Source organism: Hemibagrus wyckioides, linkage group LG21 (assembly GCF_019097595.1).
Source record: "Hemibagrus wyckioides isolate EC202008001 linkage group LG21, SWU_Hwy_1.0, whole genome shotgun sequence".
In the NCBI taxonomy this organism is placed as follows: Eukaryota; Metazoa; Chordata; class Actinopteri; order Siluriformes; family Bagridae; genus Hemibagrus; species Hemibagrus wyckioides.
In genome coordinates, this window is record NC_080730.1 from 18,111,882 (window position 1) to 18,129,546 (window position 17,665).

The following is a 17,665-nucleotide window of genomic DNA, read 5'->3' on the forward strand; positions in this document are numbered from 1 at the left end:
GGACAAAAGGAAATGGAGCCAATTAACATTCTTTTAGCAGATGGTCATCCTCCGTGTGATTTTCCTTCTCATGTCACTGTTCCATTAGGACCAACTAATCCCTCCCACACACACACACACACACACACACGCATGTAGGGCCTGTGGCTTTGAGGAACCAGACACAGCACCCAGGTGCGAGGGCTAAAGTGGCTGGAGTGCCTAAGAGCAAAGCAAGATACAAACAACCCGCTGGTGGCTTCTCCACCCTGTTGCTACAAGCAGACGGGAGATACAGTAACGCCCAGACCCTAAGAACAAAGCATGCCTTCAGTGAGACAGAGAGACAGTAATGGAAGTGAGGTCACCCTCTTTAGATGATCAGCACAGTTTCTGTCAAGGTGTGAATACTAAAGGCAAAATCACACAATTTCCCAGCACCTTTTTCTGTCTCAGAACTTTTCAGAAATTCACAAGCTTTTCATGCAATTCAGGAATTCCCCAAGAAATTTTTCCTCAAATTTTATAAATGCTCAAAAACCTTTTAGAAACATGAGAAATTTCCCAGAAGTTTTTTTTTTTTCTCTTTTTTTCAGAAGTCCAGGAACAACAGGCCTGATTCTACCAGAGCAGGAACTAAGGTTGCATTTTCACTGTAGGAACATTCGGAGAAACCTTTTATGAAACCTTTCGAGAAAAATCTTCAGAAATTCAGCAATGTTAATCCTGTAGGAACCAGAGGTGTTTAAGTTCTTGCGTCAGGGTTTCATGAACGTTTTTAGATCGTCTAGAGTGCAGATGTCTAAAACAGGAACTACTAAGATGAGAAGCTTTCTGTACTGAGCTGTGCTGACTGGATGAAATGAGGCATTGTCCTGCGGCAACAGATTGTCACGCTTGCACACACGCACACTTACACCTGCAGACACATCAATATAATTAATAACAACTGTATTCATGCTCTGTAATTAAGTTGTTTCGAACTAATTTCTTCAGTCTGTATGCCACACCTATTTTTTCACTGACATATTTTTAGAGGCACGTCTCTCCACCCTGCGTAATTAAACCTTCAGAAATATTCACAAACAAGTCACAGAGCGTCAATCATATTATATAATGTGTGGATCAAAAGTGTAGCTGATGGATGTATGCAGGTGAGTTCAGGTCTTGTTCTGTCTAAGGGTGGTGTGTGTGTCTGTATGTTTACACTCACAGCTGTGTTAGTCTGGGAAGCTCGAGGCCTTTGACAGGCAGCTGGGTGAGCCGGTTCCTGCCGAGCCTCAGGACCTGCAGAGTGTCGTTCAGGTTCCTGAACGCACCAAACTCCAGGTGTACAATTTTATTACTGCTGAGCGACCTGAGGAAAAAAAAAATAGGCCAAATTCCACACATTACAGTCTAATCATTAGTCCATACTGTATCCTTCTCAGGATCAGGGTGGATCCTGAGACTATCCCGGGAATATCGGGTGGGAATACACCCTGGATGGGATGCCAGGGAAATTTCTGTCTGGTTATGGTGCGCCAAGACGATCAGACTGAAATGAGCTTTTGATACTTAGTCATAATTTAAGAACTTATGTTTTCCTTTCATAGATTCAAATCAGCAAATTCAAAATTTCCAAATATTTAAAGTTGTCTGTTTGCTATTTTATTCCCAGCCGTTCATTTACCTTTTTTTTTTACACCCATTAATAATTCTAAAATATTCAGGTTTTAGGGAAATTTTAGATTTTGACAAAACAGTATCAAATTCTAAAGACCCAGAAATCCAGTCACTTTTGATTTTATTATTACTAGACCACTATTTTAGCAATTCACATGGCTTGAAAATTCAAACAGACAAACGCAGCAGAAGGTCAGATGTCTCTGAGGACTGATGACCATTCCAGCTTTGTGGTGTCAGGAAAAAGAAAAATAGAGTGTAGGAAAATAGACAAACACACAGTGTGGGGGGAAAAGAACAAAAGAAAAAGAGAGAGAAAGACAGGACGATTGACTCACAGCTCTCGGACACGGAGGCCACGGGGGAAGCAGTGTTCTCTCACATCGATGATGTCATTATTACTCAGGTCCAGAGTCTCCAGGTGGGTGAGGTTTCGGAGACGGCTGCCCTGCACGCTGCTAATCTTATTATGGTGCCTGGGAGAGAGAGATAAGAGCAGCTATTAATATACTTGACACATTTTATTAGTCATAATTAATACATTGGTAAGAGATATGTCCCATGAAACTACAATAAAATTTGCAGGCGGAAAAAGGAGCTGGTCCAGTGAGGAGAGATTCTAAGGTCAGTGCAGGACCACAGGATTTAAGGAGATGTTTAAAAGGTTTTGTTTTTATCCTCAGGAAACTGCTAATCATATCTTTAATCCTTCATGCTCATTGAATATTCGCGGTCCATATTCTTAGCAATTTACATAATAAACTTAGCCTTGATCGCTAGCTAGCTAGTTTTCAGGCACTAGTTAGTTTTCCATGACCTGCTGGAACTTTTAACAGCTTTCCACTGGAGGAATCTTTGCTGGAAACCGGGAATGTCTCACATGTCATAGAGGAACCAAGGTACCTTATAATGTATAGCAACTCTATTACTTATATTAGCTGTGTAAGCTAGCTGTAGCTGAAAGTTTCTACATCATCTTCTGATCATTTGCACGTCAAAGCACAATCAGCTTGACGTTTTTTGTGATGTCATAACCCGAGCTCATCCACAGAGGCCTAGTCTGTGTTTAAGATAACTCTCTTTTTCTTTTTTTTTCTTTTTTACATGCAAACAAGGTCATTCTGGCATCAAGACAATAATGATTTCAGACTACTCTAGCGATTACTACAGTTAATAAGATCTTGTCAGAATAACACTCTGATTGGTCAGAGGTCTTAAGGGCAGAAAATGAAAACATCTGTGATTGGTTAGAGCCAAATTTAGATGTGGAAAACATCATGTTAAATGGAAAACATGAATAACTCCACATTTGGAAATGCAGTAATCTTAGTATGGACTTTTGATTGTAGGTCTTTCCCAGCCGGTCAGAGTGACAGCTCAGTGGCATGGGCCACCATATCGGCCGCCTCTCCTGGGGAATTTGCATGTTTGCTATTTGCGTCGTCTTGTTTCTCTCGCAGCCTGAGAATCGATTCGGGCTGGGAATTGCTGCTTTGTTTATCAACGCCTTCGCATTTGAGAAGCATGAAAAGGTCCTTTTGGTCACCATCTGGAGTTGTTGGGGTTGGGTTCTGGGCCAGATCTAAGCCGGAGAACTCAGTCAAACCAGTGAACTTAAGTATTTAAATATATTTTACAGGTGCAATCAAGCCACAGAGTATTCTGTCTAAATGCTGTAGCAACCTAAAGACTAACACTGGCACTCTCACACAATCCTGAGCCTTAAAACTGAACAATGTGTCCATTTGTGGTGACAAACACAAGCTGGTCAGCTGCCAGCCTTCGATATTTTCGATACGTTCAGTATATGAACACAATCCTCCAACACTCTCATCCATCTGCTCAGATGCTAACTGGCTTGAATGCTCTGGTTGCTAATAAGAACTGATGGCTATTACAGCTTAATTCTAATAAGTTATTATTACTATATTTATCATGGGACTATTTGAGGCCTTTCCCACGAAGGCGCACAAATGCAAACACACGCAACCCCAGAGCTGACCGCTTAAAACCATAGGACTGAAGAAGAGTGACAGAGAGCGAAGGAGACAGAAAAAGAGAGCATTCCTTCCACCACCGCACCTGAATAAACAGAAAGCGAGGGAGAGAGAAGGATGGCGTGATGGTGGATGAGGGATGAGCATGAGCGCGGGGGCGTTCCTGTTGTTCCTGGAGCTCTGAGGCTGCTCTGAACAGCAGGTTCAACAGCTGCTGACCCGCACCCGAGATCAAAAACACAAACAAAACGCCCGGACATAAGCCAGAGGGCGTGGCCTGCTTCGACACCAAACTCTCACAAATAAAAAATAGAACTAAATGAACAGAAGCCTGCCGGCAAGCCCTAGCTCGCCATTATACTTTCAGTCTCTTTCCATCCGCCTCTTCGTGGGTGTGTGTGTCTCTGATGACATCACTCTGACCCCTACCACTTCCCGTCCCCGCCTCCCATACGGTTTTACAGTAAGCCATTTGACTGACAGCTCCAGCTGCCGCCCTCCTCCTGCTTTTCAGCTGTGCCGCTCAGTAAAGATAGACTTTTACCCAGTATGCAACAGCACACCACGGCAACAGGCCTCGACCCAGGCCGAAAAAAGCAGCTCCGGGACTCACATCCTGGACGCGAGCGCTGCAAACTCACGCAACCTGTAACACAACCCAATGTCAAACGACTGCATTTCAGATGCTCGAGCCCAGCCATGCTGTCAGCAAATCAGAGCGAGTAGGTTTGGAATCTTCTTTTTTTTAATTACCTTTTATTTATTTTTTTTTCTGAAAGAGAATGATGAATAAATGTAAATCAATAAGGTTACACCATGACTGCACAGCCGAGAGCAATCAGGACAGGGATCACTTGACTGCTCAAATGGATGACACATTGGCAGTGGAGATATATTACAGAGAGAGGGAATGTGATACAGGAACGATTGGTGCACACACACACACTGTATGGAGTGAGAGATACACAAGGACATGAACTGCGGTGCTACACACACACACACACACACACACACACACAACCTCTATACACCAGTGTTTATGGATTGGCCTAATGGATCAAATCAGGTCGAGACATTGTGATATTAGAGCTACTCTGTAATGACGATTAATGTATGTAATAAAACACATCAGGGCCTGCTGTTATCGGAAAATAATCAATAGGGGTGGTGCGGTGATGCAGTCACTGTTAACACCCGGAAGATGATTATTTTCCTGTTGTCTGGTTTCCATCACGACGACTTGCAGATTACAAATCTGACTTTTAATTTGTTCATAAATGACAGTTTTTATCCGTTTATTGTTACATTTAATGTTAGTAAATTCCTGTTTTTACCTTCCTGCACAATTTTCTCTCTTGATTTTGTTAAAATTAAAATAGAAAAGGACCGACACTGGAGACTCCTTCCATAACGAACACAGATCTAAATCAGATCAGATTGTCTAAAAAGTGCAAGTGCTTGTGTAAGCTGTTACTATAGAAACAATATGAAATAACTTATGACCAATCAAATTAAATTCTCCCCAAAAATATATTATTATTATTTTTTTGTTCATGTAACTTTAAACTAACACCACAAGATTTGCACACAGCATGCTTTTCCTGCGTTTATTAAGTTCCACCTCATCAATATCCCGTACGCTGTGTAACTTTTCTAGAAAGGACAGATCTTTAAGAGTGGCTGGAAGCTCGAGCTTCGGTGTGCGAGAACACAGCTCGGAGGTGTTGGCTTACAGATGGAGAGTGACGATGGCTGGCGAGGCGCTGCCAAACTCGGGGATTGATGTCAGCTCATTGTGGTCCAGTCTCCTGAGGGTCAAACACAAGAAGACGGTTTAATTACACGTCGAAATGAAGGCCAGGGTCTTTTATCAGAGGTACACAGAGAGCAGAAATCAATGTGTAGTGCTTCATTTAGTCATTATGGAGCTGGGTGGATAATTGGTTATAAACAGAAGGCAGGATAATTCACGGTGTAGTAACTGGCATGGATACGATCGGGAGAAACATGCTGAAGAAAGAGGGCGAGGAAGCGAGCGAGAAAGAGTGAAGCACTCTGGCTGGTGGCCAGCTGCAGCCCCTCTCCGTATAAAATATTTACAGGGCAGGTTAGTGAGTGGTGTCGGGTGATGATGGAAAGTCCTTATTATAGCAAACCTCCTCTTCACTCCCAATTCCCCCCGCTTTGAGAACAATAGCCTCCGACAAAAAGCCTTAAGTGCCCAATAAAGCTGACTGACAGTTGGGTTATGAAATCATTAACTACTGCACTGTAAGTGACACACGCGATTAAAATCATTACTGTGTTTCTCCTGGGCTTCGGAACACTGTCGCCGTCGTGCGAGATGCTAAACCAGTCTGAGAAATATTATTATTATGAAATTGCTTTAAAATGAATAAGAGCCCAGAGAAAAAATGACTGGAGATGCTTTACACTCTGTCTGTCAATCACAGCAACACGAGCCAATCAGAGGCAGCCTGGAGCTTGTGTATGCGGAAAAGGCGGACTGTGCTTTCCTAGTTGTGTAGAAAGAATAATTAATTATTTCAAAATATTTTTTTTATATTTATTTATTGTAATAGTATATTTATTTATATATTTTATTGTATTATAAATGATCTAAAACTCTTGGCTCATAATTAGCAATTATTATTTTTATTCTCTTATACCTGAATTAAATTACTTAAAGTAATGATCAGAAATAATCTGAATTCATTTTTTTCATAAAATAAATCTGTATAAATAGACTTTCTGAATTTCCACAATTGTGTTTTTAGTTGCTTGCAGTGATGCTTTCTAGCTATTATTATTGATTTATTAATTTATTTTTGCTACAAACCTATAGGATTTTTAGGCGACAGTGTAAAATCACCCTTTGGCTGTTTGTTCACTATATATGCTCACTACATAGGGTACAGAAATGGCGTTGTGGTGATGTTATATACAGTGTGTCCTGTAGCCAGGATTTGAGATTGAGCGACAAAGTATGACTTTAAGGACACGATTTAAGTTGAATAAAAAAAAAGGGCCAATAAATGAAACAAATTTGATTTATTTATCCAGTGGCTTAGAAAATACGCTTGTAAGAGAACTAAAAGGATTAAAAGGCTACTCACACTTCTTTAAGGTTAGGCAGATTGGACAGGATGTCCGTATCCACTGCCGTCAGCATGTTGTGGCTCAGGTTTCTGTAACGGAGAGAAAAAAAATAATAGCGATCAATCCAGAGTACCTACGAAGCAGTTTAACATTTTAGTGTTTAACATTCACTTGTCAACATCTCTAGCAAATTTTTATCGTTTATCCTCCATCAACAAAAATGACCATCACCCGCGGCAAAACCCCGCCAATTACAGCTGTTTAATTCTTGACGCCTTGAGAGTCCGCTCTGGAAAAATCAGCAGATGAGTCTGGCACTGGTCCGAGCCTCCATTTATTCCTCCTAATTTGGTGCCAGATGCATGAAACCAGAATTAAAGAGTTTAAACTGTTGGTTCAAGATAGCCCAAAGCGACCCAATTAGCTTTGAGGATTAAGATATATGATAAACACAAATAACAAATAAATGATTTAGCGTGATTCTGGAAGAGCCGTAAATATTTTTTCACACTTATCAGATCCGAGCTAGCTAAATCCTGCTATAGCAAAAGGAGTACAGTAGGACTAGCTGCTTGCAATGTAGCAAACACTGGTATCAGAAATAATCACAAAAATGATTGAGCAACATTCATCTAAAAATGAAGCCTGAAATATTTGTCAATTCTGACAAGACTTGTATGTTAAGATAAAGAAGTTAACATAGCTAACACTTCTCTCACTTGACACCTCGCTAACTTGTCCAGCTAGCACCCTTCACATCTTAACTGGAGAAATATTTCTTTTCCAAGCCTTTAATTCTCTTTGCATCTTGTTTAAATTAAGAAGCGCTGAGAGTAGACAGGTTTTTGTAGTTTTGTTTTATGAGTGAGTCAGAACGCTCAGCCCTGTGTTTCTTTTAGTGAGATTTCCCTCTTTTGCTAAGATGGTGGAACTCTGGCTGAGAATCAAGTCATTATCTGACTCACTACATTTCCTCGCGCACAAACACACAGCTTGAGGGAAATATAAATAAAAAATAGATCTTCTTTAGAAAGGAAATAAATAAATGGACAGATAAACCTAGCAAGAGGGTATTAGCGTAAGTCTTACTGGAGAAGGGCTACAGCTAGGAGGGTAGGAAAGCAGTAGCTTCTGCTTTGTGTGTGTGTGTGTGTGTGTGTGTCTGTGCGTAGATAATATCAGAGTACGATGTGCCCCCGAGGCAGCACTTTGACAAGGTGGCGTGTTATAATCACACACTCAGCCCTCCCGCTGCCATTGTGTACTGTGGCACTAAGCTGCCTTCCCTGTTACAGAAAGCAATTACCTAATCATGCTAAAGCAAAGTGAAAAATTACAGGGTTTCCCTCAAATCTCACCGGGGGGTGGGGGGAGGGGGGGACAACTGAAGACGGAAAGAAAGAGATGGGGGAAAAAAAAGAGGAAAAGTCAGGCACGGCTAATCTGCAACAGGGATCAGCGCAAATGTAGGACAAGCTTGGTGCTGCTAAAAGCAGCCATAATGACGGCCGGGTAGAGGGAGCCTTCACCGAGGTAACGCTCAAAGAGCCTCTGTTCAGGAGCAATGAGCGACTCATGGGTGTCAGATATCCGCCGTTTCGGAAAGAGAGACGGAGGAAGCTGATTTAGTACATAAGTCGGTCTGGTTAACCAACGGTGTCAATCTTTTGTGGACAGTTTATTACTTTTTAAACACTGGGTTTATGGCACAGATATGGCCCCAAGCAGAACGTAACCATGATCTCAAACAAATCCTAGAAAGTACAGCCAGGGCTGGAGCAGCTGGGGAAAAACAATCCTGAGGCTTTATTGATAATCAATTCAAATTGTTGGTATGTTGCATTGCACAAGGAAGGAGACTCCAGTTCCAGTGCTATTAAATGCAACTAAATGGATTAAACGTTGCTAACATCTTCAAATTGCTGTGGTACAAGAGGGTGAAAATGCTGTGGTGTTAACACTTAAGCACATGCCGTTACTGGAAAATAATGCTGCATAGGAAACAGTAACTCTGCTGATTATTTTCCTGTAACAGCACTCGTGTTTTTTTTTTAACTTTCTAAGACTCTGGTGTTACTCCATAGGAATCTATCAAGAATTCTTCACAACAATGATATCTGATCACGATCTGATCGTTCACTCACTTGCTAGTTTTGGTTGTTTAGTCTGAAGTGAATACCTAAAACCCAGAACAGGAGACCAAAGCTAATCTGTGAATACCAATAAATTCTGTAGTTATGTGGCTAAATATGCCGATCATCTGTGATGGTTCGTTCTTTGTTCCTTTGTTGTTCTGTTACTGGTAAACCTTCACACCAAAGTTCTCCTTCAGCAATATGAGGCTTTCTGAGGTAACCCCAGATCCACACTTCCGGCTCATTCCGCCGCTCAGTATCTCCTCTCACTGGTGGTTTACAACTTGAAAGGCCACAGGCTCGAGAAGGGAAGGAAATGAGTGTTTATATAACTTTGATTCGATCCGCCCCGGTCACCCTGCTTTGTTTTTCATCCGCTCTCTATCTTATCTGATGATGTTAACTTTCACACCTACTGCTTAACCCCAAGGTCGTAACTCAAACGGATGTTGCAACCGCTGGAGTGTAGGCTGAGCAAAACACTCCCCTTTTCCCAGCCACTTTCCTGCATATTTTAAAAGCTATGAGTGAGAGCTTCGTGTCTACACTTTCTCCAGGACATTTTATTTTTTTATTCACGGTAACTTGTAGAAACCAAGGTGCTAAAGGAGCTTGAATGGTAGCTCTCACTGAGGCCATAGAGCAAGTGGTGGTATGGAGGAGTGCAAGTGTATCATAGGTTTATGAGCTCAATCTCGAGGTTCGATATCAACCGAGGAAAACAAGGTTCCTCAAGCATTCCTTGGATTTATTTTTCTAAAAATACAAATCCCTCTTGCTTCATTAGGGTCTGCAGAAAAATCTAGAGGGTTTTTTCCCCTGACTAGATCAGGGGAGTCCAATGTTATCTGCAAAGGACCAGTGGGTGCAGGTTTTCAACCCAACCAAGCACCTGATTCCACCAGTTTAATCAGCTTTCACTAGCCTCAGGTGTGGAGAACCTGCACCAACAAAGACCCTTTCTGAATAAGACCCCTGATCTAGAGCACCTCAACACCAGAACTGATGTTCTTACATACTTGATACTTATTTTATTCTATTTATTAGAATCTTGTGCACTTTATTTAAGAATTTTCTTGCATATGAGGCTTGCAAATTTACAACGCAAACATTATCTTGATAAAACTCGGCGTGAAACAAAAAGAACCGATTCCTGAGGCAAACTTTTTTCACGCCTTTTCCTTTCAAAACAATCAGCTTTTGTGCCAGATGAATTTTATCGAAGCAGATCAGATCCTTATTGCATAACACCTTTGTTTTGACCTCTGCTTTATCTGAAAAAGTGCAGTTGGCTCCAAGGCTTCCGTCTCGAACCAGAAAGTGGTCAGACATCAGAAATACCATGAAGTACTAAACCGTAGATGGTTGGTACCTCTGCTTTTTGGGTGAGCCGCTTATTCCAGGTCAGAGGATTAGCATGAATCCAATCATTCCAGAAACCGCCATGCAGCTGTTTCACAGGCGTGAAAACGCAGCTATAAAACTTATCAGTCGTTGTTGTTTAGATGCGATAAGCCAAGCTGTTTAATAAAATCGATTGGAAAGGGCACAGAATGCTGTTCTTGTTCAAACAGAAATCTCATGGATGTGATAGCAAGGGCTTTGATGGAAGTAATCAATCACACTTGGCATCAGGCGCTACAGTGCATTCAGGCTTGGATCAGCCTCAGGGTGAGGCGTGAATAACGGGCAAACTCTTTACTTGTTGCCGGATATCCGGAGCTTTTTCTCAAGAAATGACTTACAAATTTAGATAGAATCACAGCATATACAGACAGACCAAACACCACTCAAATCCTGTACATATACGATATACAGGACAGAGACGAAGAACTAGCAAACACCATTTCCTTCCATCTCTTCTCTAACAAATGACTTCCTATACCAGGAAATGACTGATCCTGAGGTCAAACTTATTTGGGCAATGCTCACCAAGCAAGGTGACTGGACCCCATATAAAATGCTATGTCAATATAAATAATATTTAACAACCGAGCAAGTTATAAAGCAAGCTGACCACCACGTCTGTTCCAATAATCAATAAAAATGTCGAGTCACTTTTAAAGCCCCTGCTGCAGAAACAGTAAGATGATTGATAATGTGGTGGAGAGATACTGCTCCTTATCAGGCTATCTTTACGGCCGACACGCCGAGCACGCACTTCGCTCCTGCCAAGTGTGAAGTGATGGCGGTGACGAGTCTTTATGACGCAGCTGGTAGACAGAGCAGCGATTTAACGCGTCCCCTTTTCAGACGGCTATAAACTAGTCAAAGAGTAACTCAGGCAGAGAAAGACAAAACCAGAGAGCCGCTAGCAAGACACGCCACTTCACTCTCTCTCTCTCTCTCTCTCTGCTTCACTTTCTCTCCCTCACTTTCCTGTCATAAAGACTTTTTACAGCCCGGCAACACGGCTGATAGGGAGTCCAGGGGCTTTCTTGTCCCAGACCAAACATTGCTGAAAGGTACACTGGATAAAAAGCGTCTACCAAACGTAAAACCTTGAAAGAGCCTTCCCAAAACCCCCTGCTCTAAACAAGAAGTTAAGTACCACTAGCTGATTAACGTGGACTCCATTCTTTCCGCTTTGTTCTCGTATCTGAAGCTGAGGAAAATCACATCTTGGGCCCATGTGCACAAACGCTGAATAAACGAAAGCAGCCAATTGCACATGCTGCAACGGGCAAAGGGTCTGCTCTCGCCCGGGGCACGGAATGATCCGGAGCCACGCAGACGCCAGCCAAGAGTCTGACACAACACACACATACACACACACAGAGAGTGTGTGTATGTATGTCTGAGATGGAGAAATAGAGATTAGTCTTGATTACATTTCTTTTTGTAAAAACTGCTCATCATTTTATGGAGTGTACGGAAAGACGGCATCCAAGATTTATTGCAGGAGATAATAAATACAGCTGTGCGGGGAAAATGAGCGATCATTAGACATCGTCGCTAAGTTTATTATGCTTGCATCAACAACGATGCCGATTTAGCATGGGGATCGTACGGCGCATGATTATGTTATGCAATAAGGATCTGATCTGCTTCGATAAAAGAGCCAAGAACTGCAAGAAAGACATACTTCCACAGGAGGAGGGATGGACCAGACATGACTCAGTTTTTGCAGATGATCACGGATTCATCCTTGAGTCATTAGTGTCTGTATAACATTGTTATCTGACTATTTGGATCGATTACCAGCTAATTATGTCTCTAATAACGATACTCTGCATAGCAACTGCACTATAATCACGTTTTATTAGTCAGAAACGAGAACCAATCAGGATCGTGCATTTTTCAGCTAGTGACACTTTTTTCCCCCAGCTAGCTACACTATGAGTGTCAGGATCACAATACGGCATCTGATGGAAGTCCTGGAGGTTGTTTGTTTTCTGAGATTTTGTTTTATTATTTCCCTTTTGACTAGATTCTTATTTCATCATTTTTCACTAGAACTGTCGTTACGTATTTTAGACAGTAAGATCACCTTGATGAAAAATTGGTATCTTTACAAACATATGGAAACATATCGCTGAATTATATTTGAGAGATTGAGCTGGGTTTTTTCCCCCCAATAGCAACGATATCACGTCCAGAGATTTTTCAAACCATACAGACGAAATATCAAGACTCCATTATATTCCCTTGTGCAAGTCTTAAGGTTGCCAGATCTCCTACACTCTAAGATTGTGCCAGGTTGTGATTTGCAGTTACAGGACTACACATGCTGGGGGTGTTCCTCAAGGCCCTATCCTCTCTGCACTCTCTTTTTTTTTTCCCCCCTCCCCCCCTCTACTTTCTCTCCCTAATGTCTTTTCCAGCTCTCCAAACTCTTACCAGATGTACAGAATTCACAGATGATTCATCCATCAAGCTCACTTTGTAGACGTTCTCTTAAAACAAAGGAGGGAAGGCAGATATGCCACACTCAGATACGGTACGTCTTAGAGCAGAATTTGCTTCGAATCCAAACTGAATCTAGAAAGATATAATTCCACTGTAATCTTTGTGGCATTGTGTTGACTTTCGTTCTCCTAGTTTTGCTTATCCGTTCATCGTTATTTGTCATTTTTAATATGACCAGGTGTCCATGTTTGACGCTAAGAATCTAAGACGCTAAGAATCTTTTTTTTGGATTTGTGTGCGAAAATGACAAAGCAATAAACTGTTCCAATCACGACTCGGCTTCCAAATAAGTGTCCTTGAAAACATGTGAGCTGCGTGCTCCGAGCCTCTCCAACGCAGTAGGCTGTTAATCTCAGTGCCAGGCAAGCCAAGCTAAACACAGCCAGGCCCTCAACTAGCTCCGATAACGCAAACACTCACACACACGCACACGGAGCTCCAGGCTACGGCGCACACCTGGAGCAAACCGGTTTGGGTTTCAACTTTCTCTGCACATTTTCTCACTGCATGTCAGGATGCATGCGAGATGTTTGTGTCAAACGTACAAAGCGATGAGCTACATCAATAAAGCACAGAAACGTGTCAGCAACTCTCAGGCATTAAAAAAAACACAAAATCGTTAAGTGCTAATCGACTGATGACTAACTTATCAACGCTGTCCTGCTAATGCCTCCAAGCAGTGACACGGCCTTTCAAATCCTAATTAGGAATTGAGGCCCCTGAAATTCCTTCCCCACACAACCCCACACAACCCTCCAACACACACACACACGCACACTACTAAATTGCTTACCAACACTTCTAACAAGCAAAGAACTCCCTACAAATGCAAATGACAGTAGGACACACCAATCGCTACCCCCTTTGCTAGCTAAAACCACCCAGCATGCTATTCTGGGTCAAGGGTCACGACCCTATAGGCAGCATAGGAGGGAGGGCTGAGTGGGAGAGCCAAAGACTGAAGCCCTATTCTTGCAACCCTGAGGGTGTGTATGAGTCACACCGAGCTCCATTAGCATAGTGTCCTTTTATCCACATGCAGTGGGAAACTGGGGAAAATGGCCACTTGTTTGAGACACACAAACACACCTAGGCAGAATTATGGCATTTTAATGATTATAGGGTGGGATTTCCATCCAGTTGTGTAATGCACATGTTGGATTTATTTATTCACTAAATGGGAGCCAAGATATTTAGATCCAATAAGTCCTTCTGATTGGCCGAGGTGCAAAAATTGGCACACTAATGAAAAGCAGTTTTATCAGAAGTCTACCGCAACCAACGAGACAGCAGACGGCAAAGTTGTGGCAGCGTGGGAACGTTTGGATTAAGTTGTCAAGACCTGATCTCTGCTACGCTGCTCAGACAAAACCCACAGTCAGGAGGACTAGACAACTTGACATGAATTAGGAACAGCTAACAATTAGCAAAGTTGAATGAAACCAAAACAGGATAAAAAAAAGGCCTTATTACGTCAAGCTGGCTTTAAAGAAGGTTTGTTTGAACCGGCTCAAACATGTGACTCTGCATTGCTGTCTTTAGGGACTGATTAAAAAAGACGCCATTTTGTTGCCACTTTATTCATCCTAATTTACAAAAACGACCTCAAAATGAGTCAGAAAGAATAAAATACTGAGATTTGAGCACACAACCTCACCGTCCCAGCAGACAGTATGGAGCCCTGGAGAGCAAGACAACTATTTAGACAACTGGAACATATCAGAGCATTGTTTTTTCTTTGTGATTTACGCATCACGGACATGAAGGACACCGCGGAATTGCTTCTCAGGCCGAAATGACCAGTAAGTTGGTCATTTCCAGTAGACTGATTTAAATTGTTTTTGGGAAATCTTTTGCTAAGGTGGAGATGTTTACTTCCTCATGCCCAAGTTCCTCGACTTCTGCTTAGGAAGCGTTGCTTAAATTCCTCACCTTTAAGATCCTGTAAGTTGAGAAGGCGTTACTCAGGAGACTGGAACTTCCTCATCTGGAAATTTCCAAATCACATGACCACGACTTTTTCTACTAACCAAATTTGGCCAAATTTGGCCACGCTGAATTGACTGGAAGGACATCCTTTTAAACGTTCCCAGATATAATAAGTGCCTGGTGTAAGATCTTGTGTAACATCAGCATCAGAAAGAAGGAAACAGCCACATGACGGATTAACTTTAGCCACTTTGCTAATCATGGTCAGTGATGCAACGTCTGCTAGTAACACGAGATCCAAGCCATGGAAAGCCAAACCAGTGAGGAAATCTGATGTCATATCAAACACAGATGTGATCCCAGACTATGTCACAGGGTGAGGGTTATCAAATCGAGAGGGACCTTATTAGGGGTGTAAACACACATTGCTACTCTCTGTGTCTGTATCTGATTAGTGTGCCAATAATCCTTATCTGGATTTAAGTGGGCGTGCCTTAAATTGGCAAACACTTTACGGGGAAAAACTGTAGGAAGAAGTATAAATGTCAGTATTGTCAACCTCAAATACATCACTCAAGTTCATAATCGTATCTCTGTTCCATTAGAAGATATTATCTGAACACTATTTCTGTTCAGTTACATCATCCCACATTCTGGTGACTCAGTTGCCAGCCCTTCCTTCATGAAGACGTCCACATAGGAGTCAGGGTCGTGAAGAAGATGGGAATTTAGATGAAGTTAACCAGCAAGGTGATGGAGCTTCCTGCTTCGTCTTTCTCCCAACCGTCAGTTATTTCATAACTCTGTGCTAACAACAGAAAGCAGTACTGGTAGGTGCCAGATCGAAGGCTCTAGGTCGGGGTCGGAAAGGTTCCCGAGCCACCTTAAGCGAGATCCTTAACCCCGAAATCTTCATGAACCCTACATAATCCTACATGGGTAGTTATGCAAGCCTGTTCCTGAGAACATCTTATTCAAGTTCGCTCAAGGATGTGAGCTAACAATGAAACAGTTTCCTTCACTCAGCACTCAATGCACCTAAACAGCTCTGTCAGGTTTTCGTGATTCACGTCCAGTCATCCCTGACACGCGCTGGCAAAAATATCATCTGCCACGCCTATGCTCGATGTAAGAAGAAGAAAAAAAAGATCGTCATTCAAGCAGTGGTTATGAAGTGCTTTCAGTAACTAGTTCAACACCACCTACGCCTTGCTTTTGTCAATAAAATCTCAACAGTATAAAAAGAAAGAGTGCTGATATTGTGATAATTGCACAGTACAAGCAGTTATCACTGTTTATAATATAAACATGGTGGAATGTTTATGATCATAATACAAATATACTTGGATCATTTTAGATCGCATTTTAATCAAACGGAGATACGGGAAAGCAGATGGAATTTTTCTAGAATGACACACGTGGTTTAAAAAAAAAAGGATGTCATGGGTCCAGACAGCTCAAAAAATGTTGTTTATCACAATCAGGAGGTGTGAATAATAGTGGGAATCTTTGGGCTTGCAGTGAAGCTGTAATCCATTGAGTTTTGATTTGAGAGTTTCATATGATTCCTTATTTGATTCCCAGTCTGATTCCCTATATGATTCAATTTTCTGTTCCATTTGTATCAGTTATAACAGTATGTTTCCATGTGTGTAGTCAATTAGTCATAACTTTGAAAAGATAGGCAAGAACTGTTTTTTTTGCCAGTGGATGAAAGTATATTGACATCATGCAAGGTTTCATCAGTTAATATGGAGAACCTGAGTGTTAAATGAAGCGATAACAAGAAGCCTTAAAAAAAGGTCAGTTCCGCATTGAAACTGGGTATGATAACCATCTCTGAAGATTCCTCCCTCTGACATTTCTACCGACGCTGTTGCACTTTGATATCTGCCGTCAGAATAGACATGGACCAAGCACGTCTAGGTGTTGCATAGATAATACAAAGTAGTAAAGCCCTTCCCTTTGAAAACACAACAGCTGCGGCCAATGAAAGAAAAAAAATCCCATAAAAGCCGATAAGTACGAGGTGAATTGTTCTGCCTTGAGGATCATGTGATTTTAAAGAATAACACTGAAGGTGAAGGTGAGGAGACGGACGTAAAACATGGAGTGAGGGGGAAAAAAATCACTCGACTACCTGCCGAAACTGTTGAAGCTGTGCATGACAAATAGCATTTTATCCCCCACTGATGAAGTCTTAGTGTTTAATCAAAACGACTTCCAAAGCTCTCATCTGGAAAAATGTTCCATTTCACTCACTGTGATGATCATGGGTTTTTATTATTTCTACAGAGTTTATTGTTTATATCTCATGATTCCATCCCTTCAGGATTTCTTGGAATTTTGTGATTGATTTTTGCTGGTGAATTTTTCAAAATTTGCTCACGATTTTATGCTCCCCCCCAGAAAATTACTTGAATTGGCGAAATTGCACAGGATTCTTCTTTTAAACTCCTACCAGTGAAGACACATATTAAATAGCGTTCTATGACGTTCGACGCATGTGAGCTGAAGGCTGAAATCACGTCGTGATGATGTCACATGACAAATTTTCCAAATATCATGAAGTTTACTTTACTGTGTTAATACCAAAATCCTGGAAGAACTGATTCTTTAGCTACTACAGAGCTACAGATCCTACTTTTTGTCTGTTTATAGTTACATGTAATGATGTCGGTCCATGCGACAGGTTCGTTCCTTTCATCACTTGCGCTGCAGCAGCTATAGACCGAGTCAGCCTCTGTTTTTATCTCTTTCTTTAAGTTAATAAGAAATAAAAGTGCAGCTAGAAACCCCTAAGCGTAATCTTTCCTGAACACTTTAGCACTGACTGCCATAAAACATTGACACTAGAGACTCCTTCCATAAATATTACATACAGAAAACATCACTGTATCTACGAGTACAAACAGCCAACAATCAAGTCACTCAGCACTACTGACACAGCTG

At 41.7% G+C, this 17,665-nt stretch overlaps 1 protein-coding gene across 1 annotated transcript in view; it reads right to left on the reverse strand.

The window, feature by feature from the left end:
* Positions 1 to 17,665, reverse strand: part of lrig1 (leucine-rich repeats and immunoglobulin-like domains 1) — a 35,191-nt gene that overhangs the window by 14,832 nt on the left and 2,694 nt on the right. Inside the window, exons 2-5 of the mRNA XM_058373258.1 lie at positions 6,758 to 6,829; positions 5,375 to 5,449; positions 1,983 to 2,120; positions 1,193 to 1,336 (exon numbers count right to left, since the gene is read on the reverse strand). Coding sequence (XP_058229241.1) covers positions 1,193 to 1,336; positions 1,983 to 2,120; positions 5,375 to 5,449; positions 6,758 to 6,829 — 429 coding nt within the window. The remainder of the gene's footprint in view (positions 1 to 1,192; positions 1,337 to 1,982; positions 2,121 to 5,374; positions 5,450 to 6,757; positions 6,830 to 17,665) is intronic.